Below are 21691 nucleotides of genomic sequence, written 5' to 3' on the forward strand. Positions count from 1 at the left end.
TAATTTCGTTTCAGCAGTTGCCAGAGCGCGCAAGATAACAGGCGACACCGCACTTGGGCAGCTACCATGACGCAGGAAGCCCGTATGTATATACACGTAAAACATTGAATGATCATACATTATGTCATAAAAAAAAACAAGACATCAGAGGATACTCCAAGAGCATCAGAATTTCGTGAGCTATAACTAAAATGTGCACACTTAAAGTGCATGCTGAAAGTGCACATTTGTATGTTCAGATTCCCAATCAAGTAGACCTCGACCTGATATTAAGCCTTTCAGTGTGGTTTTCGGGATGTAAATTTTCTTGGAACACAACTGCTGTATTATATCATGTTTGGTTCTTTATTATGACATAACGCCATACGTGGTAGAAGATGAAAACGTGCACTTGAAATGCAGCGAACAGTTGAAACTAACCAGAACAGTTAAAACTAACCAGTACTGTGGATTTAAACATTTTGTTTCAAATATATTGACTGCCTCTGAGGAAAAGGTTATTAAACGTCAAATTTCTTTAGCAAACAGACAAAAATAACTACACTGTTCTGCAAGGCGATTAATGTTTGACAGTCGGAAAGGTGGAAATAGAATAAAATCTGAAACTAATGACATATTTTAGCCTTCCGTAACTACGTGAATGTATTTTAATTCACTTGATAGCTCCCAGCCACAGATATCTGTTTCCTTTTCATTTGACTTTAGAGTAAACGAAGGGGAAAGAGCAAAATCGCTAAATGTAAACACTGCGCACCCACCTCGGATCTACGATATTTGTAGATCAAATCAAATTTTCAAAAATATGCTCATCTTGCATGGCACATTTTTCTGATAAGTCTGAAACATAAAATATATGTGTTCGAGAAAATGTAAGACATGTTATTTGGTCTTAAGTGTGCCAAAGTGCAGTGCCACGCATCTTCATAAAGCATTCTTCTATCGTAAGTCACTGTGTTTCGCTCTGTGGAACTGAAACGTGTGTAATTTTGTACTGGATGTCATCAAACTATATTCAGGGCAGTGGAAGTTGAAATGTCTTGTGGTGCCTGTCCTGCTCCCAATCGGCCAGTTTGACATCCTGCCCAGCTTAAAAAAAATCTCACAATTAATAGCGGATGGGATTATTGGGAGAACAAGAACTCTTCAGAAAATTTGCACTCTTTATTGCCTATTAGCTAATAACTTGCTGTTTTGTGTGACATAAAATTAAATATAGGATACACAAAAACAGTCAAGAAAAGAGGCACACAAGAAAGTACACACTTCTTCTATCCTTAGCTCCTAGCATTTTTTTCTCTCTAATCTTGCTACAGCTTTACATGGCACCATTTCCTTTCTGCGAAAGAATCTATTACCTCATCAAAGCTCATCAAACAATTCACTACATGAAAAATAGAAATGTCGTTAGCTACTACTGAAAAAGCTGTTAACACAAATAATACCTAAGACTGGTGTGCTTTCTCGATCTGATTACGTCTATTTTGTCACTGTCTGCTAGATAAAACACAAGGGGTCTTTCTAATATTGGAGCTATTTCGTAATACACACCAAATAAACGAGACTATTTTGGCACAAATGGCCATTTTTATAACATGACAGAATATAATTCACGAGGTGCCAATATCAAATGCCTATTAGGCCTACTACAAGCAAAAAGCTTTATTTTAGGAAATAGTTTCACATTTCATTCGTACGCACCAGCTTCTTAAGCACGACATCGAAAACTAGTATTACGAAATTTTTAAATAAATTTGGAATTGTCTCATTCTTTCACAATTTGAGTGATGTCCCCGTTTCTTCTCCTTCCTCCTTCTAACAATCAATCTTGTCATCACCACTTCTGCAGCTATTCCTACCATTGTCAAAATGTGTCTGCCAATTAATTTCACTAACCCTGCCAGAATCACAGGTTTAGTTATCCCGCGATTGTTTACCGGTTAGGCGTTATTACATGTTTGTACAACACGTTTTCTGCATTACTTCCAGAATATAACTAAGTGGCTGCTAGCTGGGGACTGTACAACTGGGCCTTACTAGTGTAGCGACCTGGCCAAAAATTTTCTGCCAAAATTTCATTTTCTTGGGTACACCAAGAAGATAGTACGTAATCTTTCTCACCTGTTATTCGTGTCAGTAGTTTATTTCCATTTTGGTAGTCTGAATCTATGGATTTTGCTAGTAATTAAACAATGCTGATCATTCACAAAACCAATAAACCACATAATCAGACAGTGATTGGCATTCATCCGTTTGGCTGTACTCCACTCAGCTCATATAGCCCTGACCGCTTTCGTCTGCGGAAAGTTTATTTCTAGATGTGACGAGGATTCCCCTGACAGAGGCATCACGTAGACTATGCACGCATTCAAAAATCAACTTATGATTCATTCAGAAATCAACTTCAAATGTGTTCAAAAACCAACAGGGAAGCGTTTCAAAATAATCGATAGACATACGTGCACTGGATGCTAGGCACTTTGTTAAACAAGTATTTTTTCTCCTCCAGAATATGAACTTGGCGCCCCCTTTTTGCCGTTAGCATCTAACTGCTCGCTGCAACTACTTGCACATCCGATAGCCACATTCCTGTAGCTAGAAGCGGGAGAATCTACTACTCAAACCTAACTGAACTATGCGTGCGCAAGAGTCCGCTCGTAACTGCTAAAACGAATCTAATGTAAACAGTTGTGACTTCACGCTCATTGGAGGCAATTTGTTGTTATGAAGCATTGCATCCTCTTCCTAAAGCATTTGACACATTTTGCTGTTGGCACACGCTTGCAGGAGCACTGTGTGTCGCTGTTGTATATTGCGCATTTCCTCTGCAATTTAAGTTATTTTCATTTTTGTTTTATTTCTCTCGTTTATGTTTTATTATTGAAGTATTATTCTGCAGTAGCGGGATACAGTAATATCCTTTGTTAGAGCATTCGTTCTTACCAGTCAAAATTACAAAAAATTAACTGAAAATTAAAACAATGAAAAATTCCCGGAATCCTAAAAAATTCCCAGGTTTTTCATGGATATCCCAGGTTGTATACACCCTGAATAAAGGGTGGAACATATGTTGTGTTGGGTGACCTTTATTGCGCAATCTGCACTTAAGTAAAATTTGGGAAAGAGAGAGCAGGTGAAACGCAACAATGGGGGAACATATAGTTAAGAATAAAAAGTTGACGAATGGCGGAAGGGAACAACACGAATGTACAAAATCACAGACCAAATCCAAGCACAATCAGTATCAAGAAGACCATCCAATGGCAGAGAGGAGAAAAGAACATGAGGTGCTACCCACAATACCCGAGAATTTCACTGTAAAACTCAGAAAAACTACACTTGCATCCTAATGTCCCCTGTCCCCTTCAAAGCAGTCACCACATGCAAACTGTGTTAGATTTGAGCAGCAGTTTTCCTCAATTTGAAATAGAAACTGATGCAAATCCATTGCTCCTTCACGTTATCCATTTCACAATTTGCAGAAGCATTGAAACATGCTCTCAGACGCAAACTAAAACTCACTGTTGCATACACCCAAGATGAAGCTAACAGTAGCTAAAATGTGTACCTCACAGTCAGACAGCTAGCAGCAAAGTGGTGTACTGTTACTTGTTTGATGGGTACGATGAAAGTCTCAGATATTCTGGGTAGCACCTTGTAGTAGAAGGATAGACTTGCAGCACAGAAAGCGAAGTGGAGCTGCAAGAGTTGGAGCCCTATAGTGGCCAATTACGTACTCACAAAAGAGATGTGAGCTCCCTGTGGAGTTGTCACTCCAATTTTACCAAGCCAACACTCCAAATCTTTAAGTCACAATTCGCAAACCAAATGGATCATTAAGAGTGCAAGACAATTTCAGATTCAATGTAAGTGGCCAATCTTAGGTAAAAAGTCAATTCACCATACAGAGAAACTAAATGACAAAACAATCAAAGGATCAAATTTTCTCCCATTTAGATATTTGCAATTCACTCAAGATTTATTGTTGCAACAGTGCATATGGAGTACATGAAATGATTACATTTACAGAATGGATAAGACGTACCAGGTATCAACCCATGCTAAAACACCCATATTAGTACGTGGTGTAGCTTCCACAGGCAGCAACACAGGTGGTGACTCTGCCATCCAGTCAAACATACAGATGGCGAATACTGTCCTGGGAAATGTTACTCCACCCCTTCTCAACCTGTACACATAGTTCCATAACAGTTGTTGGTTGACGAGTCACATATCCCACGGGTGTTTAATTCGAGACAAGTCAGGAGATCGTTCTGGCCTGGGAAATCGTTGCACATCTTGTAAAGCAGAGTGATCTTTCATAGGCAGTGTGTGGGCAGGCTTTATCCTGTTGGAACAACACATAACCTTCCTGTTGCAAGAACAGCAAAAGAACAAGTCTAACAACATTCTGCATGTACTGAGTGCCAGTTAGTGTTCCCTCCAGAAACACTAAAGGTGAATGGGACTTGTAGCTTATCACACCCTGGACCATAAGGCCTGGGAAGGGACCAGTGGTTAGTTGGTTTGGGGGATTAAAGGGACCAGACTGCTATGGTCATTGGTCCCTTTTTCCAAAAAACTAAAACCACCCAAAGAGAAGAAAAACGAACAACAGGAAAGACGGCAGACAACACAGGACAAGAGATACTCAGACAAAGAACATACAAAACAAAGTAAAACCACACGGAGTGTGGCCGTGGTTGGCTGACCATAGGGATAAAAAAGGAAAAGCCAACCACCAAGAACACATTAAATACTCAGTTTAAAATCGTAGGCCAAAGGCCAGAATCAACACAATACAATAAAATGAAACAGAAACACTCAGATTAAAGGATAAAAACCCCCTGCCCGAATAAAACACAAAACCAAGTCCACCATGGCAGAGTCATCTAATAAAAGAGCAGAGAGCGTGTCAGACAGCGCAAACGTCTGCCTGAGCACAGATAAAAGTGGACAGTCCAACAAAACGTGGGCCACTGTCAATGCCAAGCCGCAGCGACATAGAGGGGGGTCCACACGGCGCAATAAGTGGCCATGGGTCATCCGTGTGTGCCCAATGTGCAGTTGGCAGAGGACAACAGACTCCTTGCGAGAGACTCGCATGGAGGAGTGCCACACAGTCGTCGTGTCCTTGACGTCACGGAGTTTGTTAGGGATGGTCAGACCGCGCCATTCAGCATCCCAAAACGAGAGAACTTTACGGCGTAAGACTGCCCGCAAATCAGTCGCAGGGAGACCAATCTCCAGAGATGGCGCACTGGTGGCCTCTTTCGCCAGGCGGTCAACAGTTTCATTGCTGGGTATACCAACATGGCCTGGGGTCCAAACAAAGACCACAGACCTGCCGCTACGGGCGAGAGTATGCAGGGACTCCTGGATAGCCATCACCAGACGAGAACAAGGGAAACACTGGTCGAGAGCTCGTAAGCCGCTCAGAGAATCGCTACAGATAACGAAGGACTCACCTGAGCAGGAGTGGATATACGCTAGGGCACGAAAGATGACGACCAGCTCAGCAGTGTAAACACTGCAGCCAGCCGACAACGAACGTTGTTCAAAATGGTCCCCTAGAATTAGTGCATAACCGACATGACCTGCAACCATCGAACCGTCGGTGTAGACAACGCCAGAGCCCTGATACGTGACCAGGATGGAATAAAAGCAGCGTCGGAAGGCCTCCGGAGGGACTGAGTCCTTCGGGCCCTGTGCCAAGCCGAGCCGAAGGCAAGGGCGAGGGCGAGGCACACCCCATGGGGGTGTACGCAGAGGTGCCCGGAAAGTAGGTGGTACAGGGAAACACCCAAGCCCGGAAAAAAGCTCTTTGACAGGTAAGGCGATCGGACAACCCGACCGGGGCCGTTGTTCTGGCAGATGGACGACTGACTGCGGGAACAGTACGCGATAATTTGGATGCCCGGGCAAACTAAAAACATGGGCAGCATAAGCAGCCAGTAATTGTTGGCGTCGTAACCGCAGTGGAGGGACACCAGCCTCCACAAGTATGCTGTCCACAGGGCTGGTCCGGAAGGCACCAGTGGCAAGGCGTACCCCGCTGTGGAGGGTTGGATCCAGCAGCCGTAACGCAGATGGGGATGCTGAGCCATAAGCCAGACTCCCATAGCCCAGACGGTACTGGATTAACGCTTGGTAAAGCCGTAGGAGAGTAGATCGGTCGGCGCCCCATCTGGTGTGGCTCAGGCATCGCAGAGCATTTAGATGCCTCCAACACGCCTGTTTAAGCTGCCGAATATGAGGCAGCCAAGTCAACCGGGCATCAAAAACCACCCCTAAAAACCTATGTGACTCCACCACTGTAAGAAGCTCGCCGTCAAGATAAAGCTGCGGCTCTGGGTGAACAGTGCGTCGCCGGCAGAAATGCATAACGCAGGTCTTGGCTGTGGAAAACTGAAAACCATGCGCTACAGCCCAAGACTGCGCCTTGCGGATTGTGCCCTGTAGCTGACTTTCAGCAGCTGCAATGCCAATAGAGCTGTAATAATGGCAGAAGTCGTCAGCATACAGGGAAGCGGAGACAGAATTTCCCACGGCCACAGCGAGCCCGTTAATGGCTATTAAAAACAGACAGACACTTAGAACAGAACCCTGTGGCACACCGTTCTCCCGGACTTGGGAGGAACTATATGAGGTTGCGACGTGCACGTGGAAGGTACGATACGACAGAAAATTGCGGATATAGATCAGCAGAGGGCCCCGAAGACCCCATCCATGAAGCGTAGAAAGGATGTGATGACGCCATGTCGTATCATACGCCTTCCGCATATCGAAAAAGACAGCGACCAGATGCTGACGGCGGGCAAAGGCAGAACGGATTGCCGACTCCAGGCTCACCAGATTGTCGGCGGCGGAGAGGCCTTTACGGAACCCACCCTGAGACGGAGCCAGAAGGCCCAGAGACTCCAGTACCCAATTCAAGCGCCGGCTCACCATCCGTTCAAGCAGCTTGCAAAGAACGTTGGTGAGGCTAATGGGACGGTAGCTGTCCACCTCTAAAGGGTTCTTCCCCGGTTTCAGAATAGGGACAACAAGACTTTCCCGCCATTGCAACGGAAACTCACCCTCGACCCACATGCGGTTGTAAAGGTCGAGGAGGCGTCGCTGGCAGTCCACTGAAAGGTGTTTCAGCATCTGAGAGTAGATGCTATCTGGCCCAGGAGCGGTATCAGGACAAGCACCGAGGGCACTGCGAAATTCCCACTCACTGAATGGAACATTGTACAATTCAGGATGGTGGATGCGAAAAGAAAGACTCCAACGTTCTATCCGCTCTTTAATGGAGCGGAAGCCCAAGGGATAGTTGGCAGATGCGGAGATCAGGGCAAAGTGCTCTGCCAAGCGGTTTCCAATGACGTCGGAGTCAGTACAAACTGCTCCATTCAGTGAGAGAGCAGGGACGCTGACAGGGGCCCGATAGCCATAGAGGTGTCGAATCTTGGCCCAGACCTGCGATGGAGTGACATGGAGGCCAATGGTGGACACATACCGTTCCCAGCACTCCTGCTTGCATTGGCGGATAATGCGATGGGCTCACGCACGGAGCCGTTTGAAGGCGATAAGGTGTTCAATTGACGGATCTCGCTTGTGACACTGGAGCGCCCGCCAGCGAGCTTCAATGGCTTCAGCGATCTCAGGCGACCACCAAGGCACAGTCCGCCGCCGAGGGGACCCAGAAGAACGGGGAATGGCAGATTCGGCGGCAGTAACGATGCCAGTGGTGACCGATTGAACCACTGCATCAATGTCATCATTAGAAAGAGGCGCAATAGCGGTAGTGGAGGAGAACAAGTCCCAGTCAGCTTTATTCAGAGCCCATCTGCTAGGGCGCCCAGAAGATTGACACTGTGGCAGTGACAGAAAGATCGGAAAGTGGTCACTACCACACAGGTCATCATGCACTCTTCATTGGACAGACGGTAAGAGGCTAGGGCTACAGATGGAAAGGTCAATGGCGGAGTATGTGCCATGGGCCACACTGAAGTGTGTGAAGGGACCATCATTTAATATCGAGAGATCGAGCTGCGCCAATAAATGCTCAACGATGGCGCCTCGACGTGTTGCCACTGACCCACCCCACAGATGGTTATGGGCGTTAAAGTCGCCCAGTAACAAGAAAGGTGGCAGCAATTGGGCTATCAGTGCAGCCAGGACATGTTGCGCGACATCACCATCTGGTGGAAGGTAAAGACTGCAGACGGTAACAGCCTGTGGTGTCCACACCCGAACAGCGACAGCCTCTAAAGGTGTTTGGAGAGGGACAGACTCGCTGTGAAGAGAGTTCAGGACATATATGCAGACGCCACCAGACACCCTTTCAGAAATTGCCCGGTTCTTATAATAACCCCGATAGCCACGGAGGGCGAAGGTTCGCCTTGCCGGAAACCAAGTTTCCTGCAGAGCAATGCAGAGGAAAGGGTGAAGGCTGATAAGCTGGCGGAGCTTAGCTAGATGGTCGAAGAAACCACTGCAGTTCCACTGGAGGATGGTGTTGTCCATGGTTGAGAAAGGCGTGACGGGACTGGGAAGGCAGATTACGCCGCTGGGTCACTTGCTGCCTCCAACTGAGCACCTGTGACAGTGCTTTCCATGGCGTCTGAGGGACCGGCGAGATCGAGGTCCTCAGCGGACGCCAGAATCTCCACCTCATCCTCAGACGCAGAGCTTGTAGGAAGCGGTGGGACGGGTGCCACCGCAATGTCGTTAGCCTTGAGGAATTTCTTCCTCTTCTTCTTCTTCTTCTTCTGTTTCTCTTCTGTGCCTTTGGTGGTTCAGGCTGGGAGGGCTTCACTGGGTCAGTCTCAGGGACAGACGACGACCATGAGGCCCTACGACCAGGGACCGGTGGTTGTTTGAGCCACTTGCGGCTGTCTGCTTTTGGACCGGTCAGAACATGCGAAGGGAGGTCCCCAAGGGACCCCTTTCTGGCGAGAGGAGCCGAAGAAGTTTTACACTTCTCCGGCTGGGAAGGGGGAACTGATGTCGCCGATGGTTGGTGGGGTGTTGCTCCTGAAGGAGATGGAGCAGGAGCAACAGGAAATTTAGTGCCCCCCACCATCAAGGGGGCAGGTGTGGGCCTTCGACTCTGAGAGCTGACTGGAGCTGATGGAACTGTAGCAGGAGTGACAGTTGCGGCATAAGATGAAATACGCACTGGATGAAGCCGATCATATTACTGCTTTGCCTCAGTGTACGTCAGTCGGTCGAGGGTCTTGATTTCCATTATTTTCCGCTCCTTCTGCAGAATTGGACAGTCCGGCGAGCAAGGCGGATGGTGCTCTCCACAGTTCACACAGATGGGAGGTGGGGCACAGGGATTATCAGGATGGGATGGTAAAACACAATCGCGACAGATGAGACTGGAAGCACAGCGTGAAGACATATGGCCGAACTTCCAACACTTGAAGCACCGCATCGGGGGAGGGATATATGGCTTGCCATCACAACGGTACACCATCACCCTGACCTTCTCCTGTAATGTATCCCCCTCGAAGGCCAAGATGAAGGCACCGGTGGCAACTTGATGATCCCTCGAACCCCGGTGGACGCGCCGGACAAAATGGACACCTCGTCGCTCCAAGTTGCCATGCAGCTTGTCATCGGATTGTAAAAGGGGATCCCTGTGGAAGATAATGCCCTGGACCATATTCAAACTTTTATGGGCATGATAGTAACGGAGACACCCCCAGCTTATTACAGGCGAGCAAGGCTCGTGACTGGGTGGAGGATGCCGTTTTTATCAACAGCGATCCGGACCGCATTATGGACAAGCCCTCCACCTCCCCAAACTTGTCTTCTAAATGCTCGACAAAGAACTGAGGCTTCACGGATATAAAGGATTCCCCATCAGCTCTGGTACAGACAAGATACCTGGGTGTATACGTCTCACTTTCAGTCAATGACTTTCGCTCCTCCCATGGTGTGGCGAGGGAGGGTAACGATTTAGGCGCCATAAACGTTACCTTTAAAATGGGCCCTCGAACGCTTAGAGACTGCTGGTGGCTGGCCACCAGCAAGAGAAGATGTGCCATGCTTCATTGCGTGTCATCCACCCTGATGCTACCTACACCGACCAAGGGCCCTCCCCACGGGTGCCACCCAGCCACAGCAAAGGCCATCTGGCAGGATGGCCATTGCCGGGAATCCCAATGCCCCAGGGAGATGGGCATCTACTCCTTGGCATACATGGGGAGTTAACGGCGCAGGCATCAGTAGAGCGATCCCTGTGTTGTCAGGGGGCTACAACTAACAGGGTACGTGGCGGCCCCACCACAACGGACTGGCTACCATGCTGGATCTTAGGTGCAAAAAAGTAGAAGGCCGTTGTCGTCGCAGCCAAAAGCAACACTGCACACTGCAGCTTGGTAATCGCAGCCAGGGACACATCCGCGCCCAAGAGATGGAAAACGAGCAGGACACCATTGCAACGACGAGAAAGCCGGCTAAAGGTCTCAATGCACGACAGATACAGTGCACCATGTAAGGCGCCCTTCCCCAATCGGCTCGCTCTGCGGAAAAATTTTGAAATATGGAGGTCAAACCCAAGACGGGACCATCACATAAGGCCGAAACGTTTGAGACTCCTTTTAGTCGCCTCTTACAACAGGCAGGAATACCGCGGGCCTATTCTTACCCCCGAACCCGCAGGGGGGTGGAGGGACCAGTGTGTCTTGAACAAATGTACTCTATAGACTATGCTCACCAGGTCTATGGTGTATGTGCAAACAATCATCACTTGCATGCAGGCAGATTCTGCTTTCATCACTGAAGATCACAGCATGCCAATCCATCTTTCAAGTGACCATTTGACAGCACCAATCATGCTGTGGATACTGCAGTGTGGGGTGAGTGGAAGAAAGGCTACAGGTGTGCATGCCCACAGTGCTACTGTTAATAACTGGTTCGCAACAGTTTATGTTGACATATCTCGGCTCATAAGCCCTCTCATCTCTGTTGTGGTAGCTGTAACATCTGCCACAGATGCCCTTATAACATGATGATCCTGACAGGTGTCTGGGCTGCATGGACATCCAGAACCTTGCCCACAGGTGTGTAATGTTCACATGACCACTGATACCATCAAAGTTGCACAAATGACACAGCACATCCAACTAGTGTGGCATTTCTCTGAAAGGATCATTCTGCCAAAAAATACAGAACATATAAAGTCCCTGGTAAACCATAGAGAAGGTTTTTCACTCGTTAATTTCCAAAAGTTGTCTTCATTGTATTCAGACTTTATGGAAATGTCATACTGAAATCAAATTATTTCCTCTTCAAATTCAGTTTCACTAAAAGAGAAAAGAGTGTTCAGTTTGCTTGAAATATCTTCCACGTCCAGTTTTTGGAAGGGATGAGTTATGAAGGTTCCACTGCTTTCAGTGCTGTCAGGTTGGCTGAATAGTTCTTTGGAATCGCTTGCCCTATGACATTTGTTGATTCAACAGTTCTGACTGTATTTGAGGAAATTTCTGTAACTGTGCTATCCGAGGGTCAACTTTTTGCATGAAAAACTTTATAGAAGACACAAAAGTTATGACTGTTCGGTTTTCTCTTTGAAGTTCTATGTTTAACTGATTTGGTTTAACTGTCATATTACTTACAAATGCCATATACAACAACCAGCTCAAATTATACACGTGCAAGTATCCTTCCTCTCTTTCAGGCATGGACTGGGTGCTGTGTATTACCATAGCACACGCTATGGATTATTCTGCCACAAAAATCTTGACCCCGGAGCCAGTAATTAAAGAATCTGTGGAAATATGTCTAGCACAAGTCTTATAAATCATGATTATGACTTTCAACTGGACAAGGCTTGGGAGCTGGTGATTTCTTTAATTTCTTCTGAGAGCAAACATTTTATTCATTACAATGTGTCTGTCAACATCTGATGTTTGTTTTTAGTGCCGTGATTGCGTGTCTACACTTAAGTCACCACAGATTATAAACTACTTGCTGCTGCTTGTCAGATAGCATAGTAAGAAATCCAGATTTCTCAAACAGTTCAAAATCTCAAGTGTGGATCTATATACAGATACAGTTAAAAATTAACTATTTTTCAGTATTAATTCACAAGCACACACTTCTATGTGCTGATCACTAAAAAATCTGCTTGTCTCAATCTTTTAGAGCTTATGTTCTGTCTTAGTATATGTAACAAGTCCTCTTTTTCCCATATTAAGTTCTGCATGAGTGAGATAATAGAGTGAAATCTTTTATATGTAATTTATGTAGTCCTGCAGGTATGTGGTGCTCAGATGGACACAGGATGTCTATCTTTCCAGATCCCTATAATTTTTTTTTTTTTTTAACAGACAATCAGAACTTCTACCTTATTACTCAATCCTGTAACATTGTGATGAAATAAGCTAACCTTAACTTACGTAATCAATCCAATGTAAGATGCATGTACTTATGAATCATTTGTGAACTCTTTCTTTCGTGTTATTTGTAATAATGTTACCTGTTATATGTGCTGCATCAGTTAAGTTCTTTCTTCACTGAACATCAGACACCATTTTCTTAACAAAAAGTGACTGACTGCAATTTCACGGCACTCCTTTGATTTCTCTTTTAATTCTTTAAGGTAAAATATTCGGTTCATGTAAGAAACAGTCACACTGAGACTGAATACCTGGCTAGACTTTCTGGTGGTTGTGCCGTAAAAAAAACCAAGTGAACTAATGGCTGCACACGGCTCATGAGCGCACAGCGGTGCATATGTGCTGCTCGTGTGCAATCGTTGACCGGGGCAGAGGAAACAGCTGGCAGGCTGCGGCAGTGTAATACCAGGCTAAGCTGCGGATGTTGATGAGAAGCAACCACTACTAGTGAACGTTGTATTTCCAGAACCGGAAAATGCAGAGTGAATCAAGGAAACGGAGAAGTGGAGATTTGCTATCTTTTAAAAAGGAATGGGAGAAACATTTTTTCTTTGTGCAAAAACGTGAAAATTTGAAATGTTTAATAAATTTCAAAGGTACAAGTACCATTTTGACGTCACATTCTGAGCGGATGGTGAAACTGACTGAGCTTAAGAAGAGCTATCTGACGATACTACATGAATCCGATGTAAGTTGCTGTTGTCACGAGAGATCTGCGGCTTTCTTTCTCTCATCTAATCGATTTAACATTTTATGGAGCACTGTTTTCAATTTTTCAGGATGACAACATTGATAGTATAGCAGTATGCGCAAGTTATAAGATTGGGCTTCATATAGCAAGAGCTGGAAAACCATTTGCTGAAGGTGAGTTTTTAAAGAAGTGCATCAATGACACTGCTGATTTACTTTGCCCACTGAATGCAAATCAGTTTCGAGCTATCACTCTTTCTCGACATACTGTAAGTCGTCGTAAAAGTGGCATGGCAGGTGACATGTACTGTCAATTAAGGAGTGCAGTGGAGGAGTTTATTGATTTTTTCCATTGTACTTGATGAGTCCACAGAAATTTCAGACACCACACAATTAGTGATTTATGTCCGAGGTGTGGACACTGCTCTGCACATAACTGAGGACTTTTTAGGTATGATATCTTTAAAAAGCATGACCACCGGTGCAGACATCCTAAAAGCCGTTGAAGAAGCTGTCGATTCAGCTGGCTTAAAGTGGAAACGTTTGGTGTCAGTGACAACAGACGGACCACCTCCAATGAAAGGGGAACAAATGGGATTTGTTGTATTATTAAGAAAAAAGCTACAGCAAACAGAAGAATCATTGTACAGCATTCACTGCATTTTGCACAAAGAAGTACTCTGCACAAAAGCAGCAAAACTGGGGGACTTCATGCAAGTGGTTATTTGGGCAGTTAATTATTTTAGATCCCATGGGCTTAAACACACACAGCTTCACACATATTTAGCTAGAATTGGGGAAGCGTGCGGTGACATACCATACCACAGTGAAGTCTGCTGGCTTAACCGTGGTAATGCTCTCAAAAGATTTTTTGAGCTGAGATTACCAATAAAACATTTTTCAAAGGACAAAGGAAGGTATGACCCCAAGTTAGAAGATCCAGTGAGGGTTGCCGACCTCACATTTTTAGTGGGCATTACCGGACACATGAATGCATTGAACACTGGACACATGAATGCATTGAACACAAGTTCGCAAGAAGAAAATCAGCTAATTTGTGAAATGGCAAGCTTGAGCTGTGGGAACGACAGCTCTCATCAGGTAATGCAGCACATTTCCCCACTCTGTCTACTGTGTGAGAACAGATTTGCAAATAATATGTTTCCGTACTTAGATGAATAAAAGAGGAATTCCATCCCAGTTTGCAAATGGAATTAATAGATCTACAGTGTAATTCTAATCTGAGAGACAAGTTCCTTTTGACAAAATGTATAATAGACTTTCCACAGCAAGAGTTTCCTCGTCTCCATCGTGAAGCCGCGAAGATAATGTCAATGTTAGGCTCGACATACGTTTGTGAGAGATTTTTTTCTGTCATGAAAATTAATAAGTCTCGGTTAAGAGCAAATATCAGTGATGAAAATTTACGCAACTGTTTGCATTTATCTGTATGTAGAAATTTTTTTCCAGACATTAAACATATTGTAAACTCCAGCTGTGATAATTAAATAAAATGTATCGTAGGTAATAGGTACTCTTTAAAACCACGATTTCTTTCAAGCACTCCTATTAACATTACTCCTTCATTCAATAAAGCAAGCTAGGAAACAAAACGCATTACAGAGGAAGGAGCAGAGAGAGAGAGTATGGTGGGGAGGGGAGAGAAGTGGGTGACCAACCTGCCCCGGTGTGCACGGAGAATACCTGTTAACTGCACACATGCAAGTGCACTGCACACGTGCAGGATTCCTGCCCGCCCCTGGACTACACAATAATGAAACTCGGCGGAGACTGAGACAGGGAGGAGAACTAAAGGGCAAAGCCATAACCGACATGGTGTTCTGCATTCATCATAGAGTACACTCACTTTTTACTTTGGTAAGCCCCATTGTCTGCAAGTTTCAGTACCACTTAATATCAATTTTATTCTCACCACCTACAAATCAAATCATTTGCTTCACATCTTTAGACACTATATTACTGTTTTAAACCAGGTGACTACAACGAACATCTATTTGCTTTTTGATGTTCTTCAAAACTCTTCTCTCACTTCCATAAAGCATATAATTTGAACAAATTTTGGAACTTTTCAAATCATTTTTCCATTGGCTATCCCTGAAATTTCAACTCATAGGTTCATTATAGAACATAGATATAGTATTAAACACAACAAAATAAGAACACACACACACACACACACACACACACACACACACACACACACACACACACACACACACACACACACAAAGAAATGTCAAATATGTCAAAATAATGATTTTAGAAAAAAATGCAGAGACCTAATTTCTGAAAGTTATGCATCCCTTCTTTAAAAAACACAAAGCAGAGAAGGAGCTTTGGAGTTAAAACGCCCAACCTACAATTATTTTTTGAACTAAATATCAATTATTGTTAGATCTACCTCCTCATGTTATCCATCATAATACAGCAACATACAACATCACTTAAATCAAACAACAACAGAAATTAAAAACTTTGCAATTTATTTTTAATGAATTATAAAAGCCAGAATATATCTCTTACCGATGAAAAAGAGTCCTTAGGTGCTGGGAGCGCTCTGACAAGTTTCCTATTCCCAGAAAATACCAGTGGAAGCATTTTCACATTACAATACTTCTGAGGATAAGTATTAACAGAAGACAGACGTATCTAGAAAAGAGTAAAATATATGCAACAAATTTTTTTCACCAGCTATCAGAAAGTGTTAAACTGAATCACCATACGTTATATCAGAAATAAGAACTTTTTATATCCATCTAGTTAATGAATTTCTGGAAAACCTACTTTAACAGCTGTTATTTTCATAAAATGATGCCTGCGGGCACTTACAACAAATACTGTAGTTTCAGTTGCAATATTAAACAATGGAAACTCCAGGTTGGAACATCAACAATATGAGAGAAAAGATAGATTAATACTCACTGTAAAGATGGTGTGCTGAGTTACAGACAGGCACAATGTAAAGACTGCTACAAATTTAGATTTCAGCCAAAGCCTACCCCCCCCCCCCCCCCCCCCCCCCACACACACACCACAAGCAAGCACACCTCACGCATACATGACTGCCATCTACGGCAGACTGGATTGGGATGCAGCTGTCATGCAGACCAGAAGCAGCAATCTGGAGGGGGTGAGAAATAACAAGACTGCCAACAGGCACAGTGTCAGGAATCTATTGGGCAGGGAGGCAAGCAGTTGTGGAAAATGAAAGGAGCAGGAAAAGGAAAGATGGACAAAGCACTTGTGGTGGGGGACAGGGGTGCATCGGCTGAGTGCAACACACAAGGAGGGTGAGAGACATCAATAGGGAGGAGATGATATGGCAAATGGGGTGAAAAGTATTGGAAGGAGGGTGTGGGGGGAGTAGGTTACCGTAGGTTGAGGTATGATAGGGATAATTGTGGGAACAGAGCATTCTATTGTAAGCGTAACTCCCGTCTGCACATTTCAGAAAAGCTGATGGATGGGAGGATCCAGATGGCTCGGGATGTGCAGCAGCCACTGAAATCAGCACCTTATGTCCTGCCACATGTTGTATCACAGGGTGGTCTACTTTGTTCCTGCCACAGTTTGGTTTGTGTGTGGGATGTCATAGAGGCGGGGGTGGGGGAATGGATCCAGGGGAGAGATTCTGGGAGGGGCAGGGGTTGCAGATGTTGGACATTTGGGGTGGGAACACTCTGGCTGAGTTCTTAGGTAGAGAAGTCAAATAACTGGCAGAGATCTTCCATGAGGTAGTCACTGTGATTCGTAACGACAGTAGTGGAAGCTTTGTCTACCAGTACAACAATTTGTTTTGAGGTTTTGCATGGTTGTCCTTTCTTCTGCTGAAAGATTGATGTTCTTAGGAAGCAATGGAAGTTGACCAGGGGAGGTTATGTGGCAGGGAGAGAGGACCATGGTTGTATGGTGGTATAAACTGGGAGAGGCAGGGTTCAACTTTGGGATTTTGTTGGCTCTGGTTGGAGGGGTTGGTGGCAAAGAAGTGTTTCCATTGTAGAGATTGGGGCAAGGTGAGTAGGCGATCAACTTGTTCAGCATGGTTAACTTTGGTTGCAGTGCTGAAGGTAAGGCCTTTGGATAGGACTAAAACTTCTGTGGGACTGAATGTTTTGCTGGAAATGTTAACAACAGTGTTCTTGGAATGTTGCACCTGTATTTGGTGGGGTGTTGGTAGGGAGTTTTTGGGGATGTGGGAATTTAAAAAAGTCAGCTAGGCAGGGTCTGGGTGCTACGAGGGGCTGATGAGGAGGAACACTGTGTGTAGGACAGGGGCTGGATAATGGTGCCTTGAGACATAAGTAGGATGTCAGCAGGTTGCTTGTGCCAATTGACTGGGATACAGTACTACTGGTCACAGGAAGGGGAGTTATGATGGTGTAGGTGGCCTGCTCAAGCACCATGCTGCAAAATATAATATTTCCAGACCAAATACAGCTGCGATTCAGAATGCTAAGGATTTTATGAGGGAAATCTTACACATCCACAGGCCCCATTCTTTTAACCAAAGAGGAAATCAAAAAATTCTGTGAACAGAAAAAAGAAGAATGGTCGAAACAAACTAATCCTGTGAAAGGAATTCAGACGACACGTTTCTGGACTCAAAGTAATGGGCGAACTCATATCACACTCACTTTAAAGACCAAGAAAGAAGAAATGTCGGTCACTCAGCCAACACCTCAGAAACAGTAGGATAATATTCAGATTCACAACCTGAGAAGGGTGATGTTTATGGCATGTGTGTATGACTATGACTGACTGGTGGGTTGTAGGAGAATATAGATATCAGTTATGAGTTAAATGAAATTGTAGTGACCTTTATGCTACCACATGGGCCAGTTGTTGTATACAGGCAATGTTTAAACAGAAGAGTGTTCCTGGAGCCACTCTGTAGTGATTCTGGATGTGTGGAGTGTTGCATTGTCCTGCTGGAATTGCCCAAGACCGTCGGAATGCAAAATGGACATGAATGGATATAGTGATCAGACAGGACGCTTACGTACGTGGCACCTGTCAGAGACGTATATGGGTGTATCGGGGGACCTGTATCGCTCCAAAAGCACATGCCCCACATCATTACAGAGACTCCACCAGCTTGAACAGTCCAGGGTCCATGGAGCCACAGGGTTGTATCCATACCTATACACGTCCATCTCTCAATACAATTTGAAACGAAACTAGTCCGATTAGGCAACATATTTCCAGTCATCAACAGTCCAATGTCTGTGTAGAGGGGCCCAGGCGTGGCGTAAAGCTTTGAGTCGTGCAGTCATCAAGGATACATGAGTGGGCCTTCAGCTCTGAAAGCCCATATTGATGATGTTTCATTCAATGGTTTGCACGCTGACACTTGTTGATGGCCCAGCATTGAAATCTGCAGCAATTCGTGAAAGGATTGCACTTATGTTGTGTTGAATGATTCTCCTGTCATCACTGGTCCTGTTCTTGCAGGATGTTGGAGATTAGATGTTTTACTGGATTCCTGATATTCGCAGTACACTCATGAAATGGTTGTATGGGAAAAATCCCCACTTCATCACTACCTCAGAGATGCTGTCTCTTATCGCTCGTGCGCTGAGTGCTAGTATCCTCAAACCCTTCTATTATCACACAGCCATACAAAGTCATCACAAAATAATATCTTGAATGTTCTTACCCACATCACAAAAGAAGTTATTTTCAAAAACCTGTGTTCTGCGAAGGTGTTAACATACACAGCACAATTTCTGCTCAAAACTCTCAGTACCTGTTCAAATTTCAGGCCACTTGGTTGTTTATATGTGCATAATCTATTGTGGTCTCATTTCTGTTTTTGATTCTGCTTTGCATACAACTGTTTTCCAGGAATCCATCACAGCCTACCCATGTAACTTACGTAAATTTCAGATAGACAAAATGGTATTTTTTGGGTCACAATGAGGAAGAAGTTGTGAAAAAAATTCACTAGAAGTAAAGCAGGTATAAATTCTTAGAAGTGAGAACAGGTACTTATTCTCAGAAGTCAAAAATAGTAACAACTGTTATACAATGTTTAGGTACAGAGCTTAGCCAATACCTCATCAAGTATCATAAATCACACCATTGTTTCACAACAGCTATATGGTAACGGAAAGTTCTGATTAAATGAAAATAATTTAAGGAGTAAAGGTAAAAACTCACCGAATAGTGGAGGTGTTGACTCATCGAAACCTCCACCTCTTTGATAGCTATCACTATCCTATCAAACCCACTAACCATCAACACAATACCTACCTTTTGATAGCTATATCCTATACAGGGCAGGGGATGCCACATACGTATAGACCCCAGTTCACCATGCACTGCCAAGAACCAACTCCCTCATCATCCTACAATGGAGCAACTGAACCATACTGTTTGCTAACTACTTGTTATCATGCCCAGAAATTATGAATATTTTACCCGTGTATTATTCCACTGTCCATCCACAATATGTAATATGTTCATCCACCACTACAACACATACACTTCCAACGTCATAGTACTGTAGGTTGTAGTCCTGTAAATGGTCATCATGTATTTTCCCCCCCATTCAAAACATCCTACTTAAGTCCTGTCACAGGCTTATCCCAATCCAATCCTATCGTATCCTATCCTATCCTATCCTATCCTATCAATAGCATGGCCACCTGTAAAAGCAGCCCAAATTAGCTCCACTGCAATTTCTGTGTGGCATTTAATATGGGCATGATCAGCACCCAGCTGTTAACCCAGATGTATGGCCAATGCCAAACTGGCGAAGAGCATAGTTGACAACCCATTGACAAAACCTGCTGCTCAAATCAACACGCTTGATTTAGAAGGATACTTAATGACTTGTACCATCTGGATCTTTTCCCCCAACACCAACTTCTTGAAACTGCATAGATGGAAGATGTCCTTGCAACACATCCTTCGATCCTGGCCTTAAACTCTGCTAGCCTGTCCCATATCCACCTCCACACTGTCCCAGGGTCCTAACTTCATGCATCTTACATCTACACCCTCTTCCGCCTAGTCTCCTCCTTCCAATCCACTCCACCAGTCATCGTCATTGCACACTAACCAACCTCACTGGTGCTGTTGTTGGTGCTTGTGTCACATTCCTATCACATGCACCTGTTGCTTTCCTCCCAACTGTCAGCAACCCTTCCCCAATCCTCCCTCCCACTCCCTGCCTTTCACATCTCGTCCACTCCACCAGATATAACCCTTGAGCTGGATCAAGCTGTAGAATGGCAGTCCAGCACAGTGTACTCAGCTGGCATAATGTAGCCACACAGGTATACGAGTATCGTTATGTATGTGTACTCAAGTCAAAAAAGGAGTCATCCAAAAGTTAGCAAAGATTTCAGTCTTTTTTATGTGCCTTTCCATAACTCAACGACTCTAATATTCAGTGAGTTTTTACCTTTTCTCCTCAAATTATTTACACAGTTCTTTTGACTTTCACAACTTTAAATATAGAGGTGAAATGCTCACTAAACAAGTGTGTTTTACCAAGACTGGATAAAGCAACTATCCTGCATTTACGCATGTGTTTGGTATTTTGGATTCGGGACACAAAACAAACATCTAAATGATTTCGTTGCGTCTTTCCGAGGACGTTTCTGTCTTACGACTAGATAAAATAGCATAAAAGCACAACAGGTCTTGCATAATGGCAAATGCATCCTTAGTTATCACAGTGGAAAGGTGAAGGATTTGCAGAATGTTACTGGTAAGTTTTAGTGAATTAGACCCCATAGTGTGTCGTATTAATTTTGAGAACGTCCCACTACACAATTCTGCCAGAACCTGAGGAGACTTTATTCTAAGTAAGGAATATAGTCAACAATATCTATCATTGTACTCCACAGTGCACTTCAACTGTATGATGAGCTCTGGACTCATGAAAGCCTATTGTTGTCATATTGCAATTATTGTTAAAACTATTTATTTCACCCAAAATAAATAAGATTGAAACAAAACCTTTTGTGTTGTGTCTGTTGGCCTGTCTATATCTAAAATTTTCATGTGTATAAAAATAGATGCAACACAACAGGTCTGTTCCACAATATGAAGGAAAAAAAATACACAGGGCAAACACACAGGACAATCTATTTGGAATCTGGACACACACTACGATTATGTAACAGTTGCATGTCGTACTGCTTGCAGGAACAAGCGCAATATGCCAAAACTTCACAAGATACTGGAACTAAGGGTCCACTTTATGTCCAGTGGTATGATATTTTCCACAAAGTGGCTGCAACAAAGGAGATGTCTAAATGTGCACTAACTAACACAACAGAAATGTGAGATGTTAAAGACCGATAAAGAAAAAAAAAGTAATAAAAAATTTAGAAACCACAATGTGTTTTAGATCAGAATGCAAATACAGGGACAATGAGACAATCTGAAATGTTATTGAGCACATGTGGGTGGACTATAACAGTTAGAAGAAGGGACTGAATCTATTTGTTCTTTGTCGAAAAGGTCATTTAAAAATTGAAAATAACGACCCAAAATCAAACCTTTTGGACCTATTTAAAATTTCCTTTCCTCTTACATATTTTCTTTCTTACACAATATTAGAACCAACT

General features: G+C 44.0%; 1 protein-coding gene across 2 annotated transcripts in view; it reads right to left on the minus strand.

Annotated features, from left to right (window-relative positions):
* Window positions 1-21691, minus strand: part of LOC126278182 (little elongation complex subunit 2-like) — a 213881-nt gene that overhangs the window by 123692 nt on the left and 68498 nt on the right. For both annotated transcript variants that reach the window (XM_049978091.1, XM_049978092.1), the window contains one exon: window positions 15633-15758. In XM_049978091.1, coding sequence (XP_049834048.1) covers window positions 15633-15758 — 126 coding nt within the window. The remainder of the gene's footprint in view (window positions 1-15632; window positions 15759-21691) is intronic.

The sequence above is a fragment of the Schistocerca gregaria genome, chromosome 6 (assembly GCF_023897955.1).
Source record: "Schistocerca gregaria isolate iqSchGreg1 chromosome 6, iqSchGreg1.2, whole genome shotgun sequence".
NCBI classification, from domain to species: domain Eukaryota; kingdom Metazoa; phylum Arthropoda; class Insecta; order Orthoptera; family Acrididae; genus Schistocerca; species Schistocerca gregaria.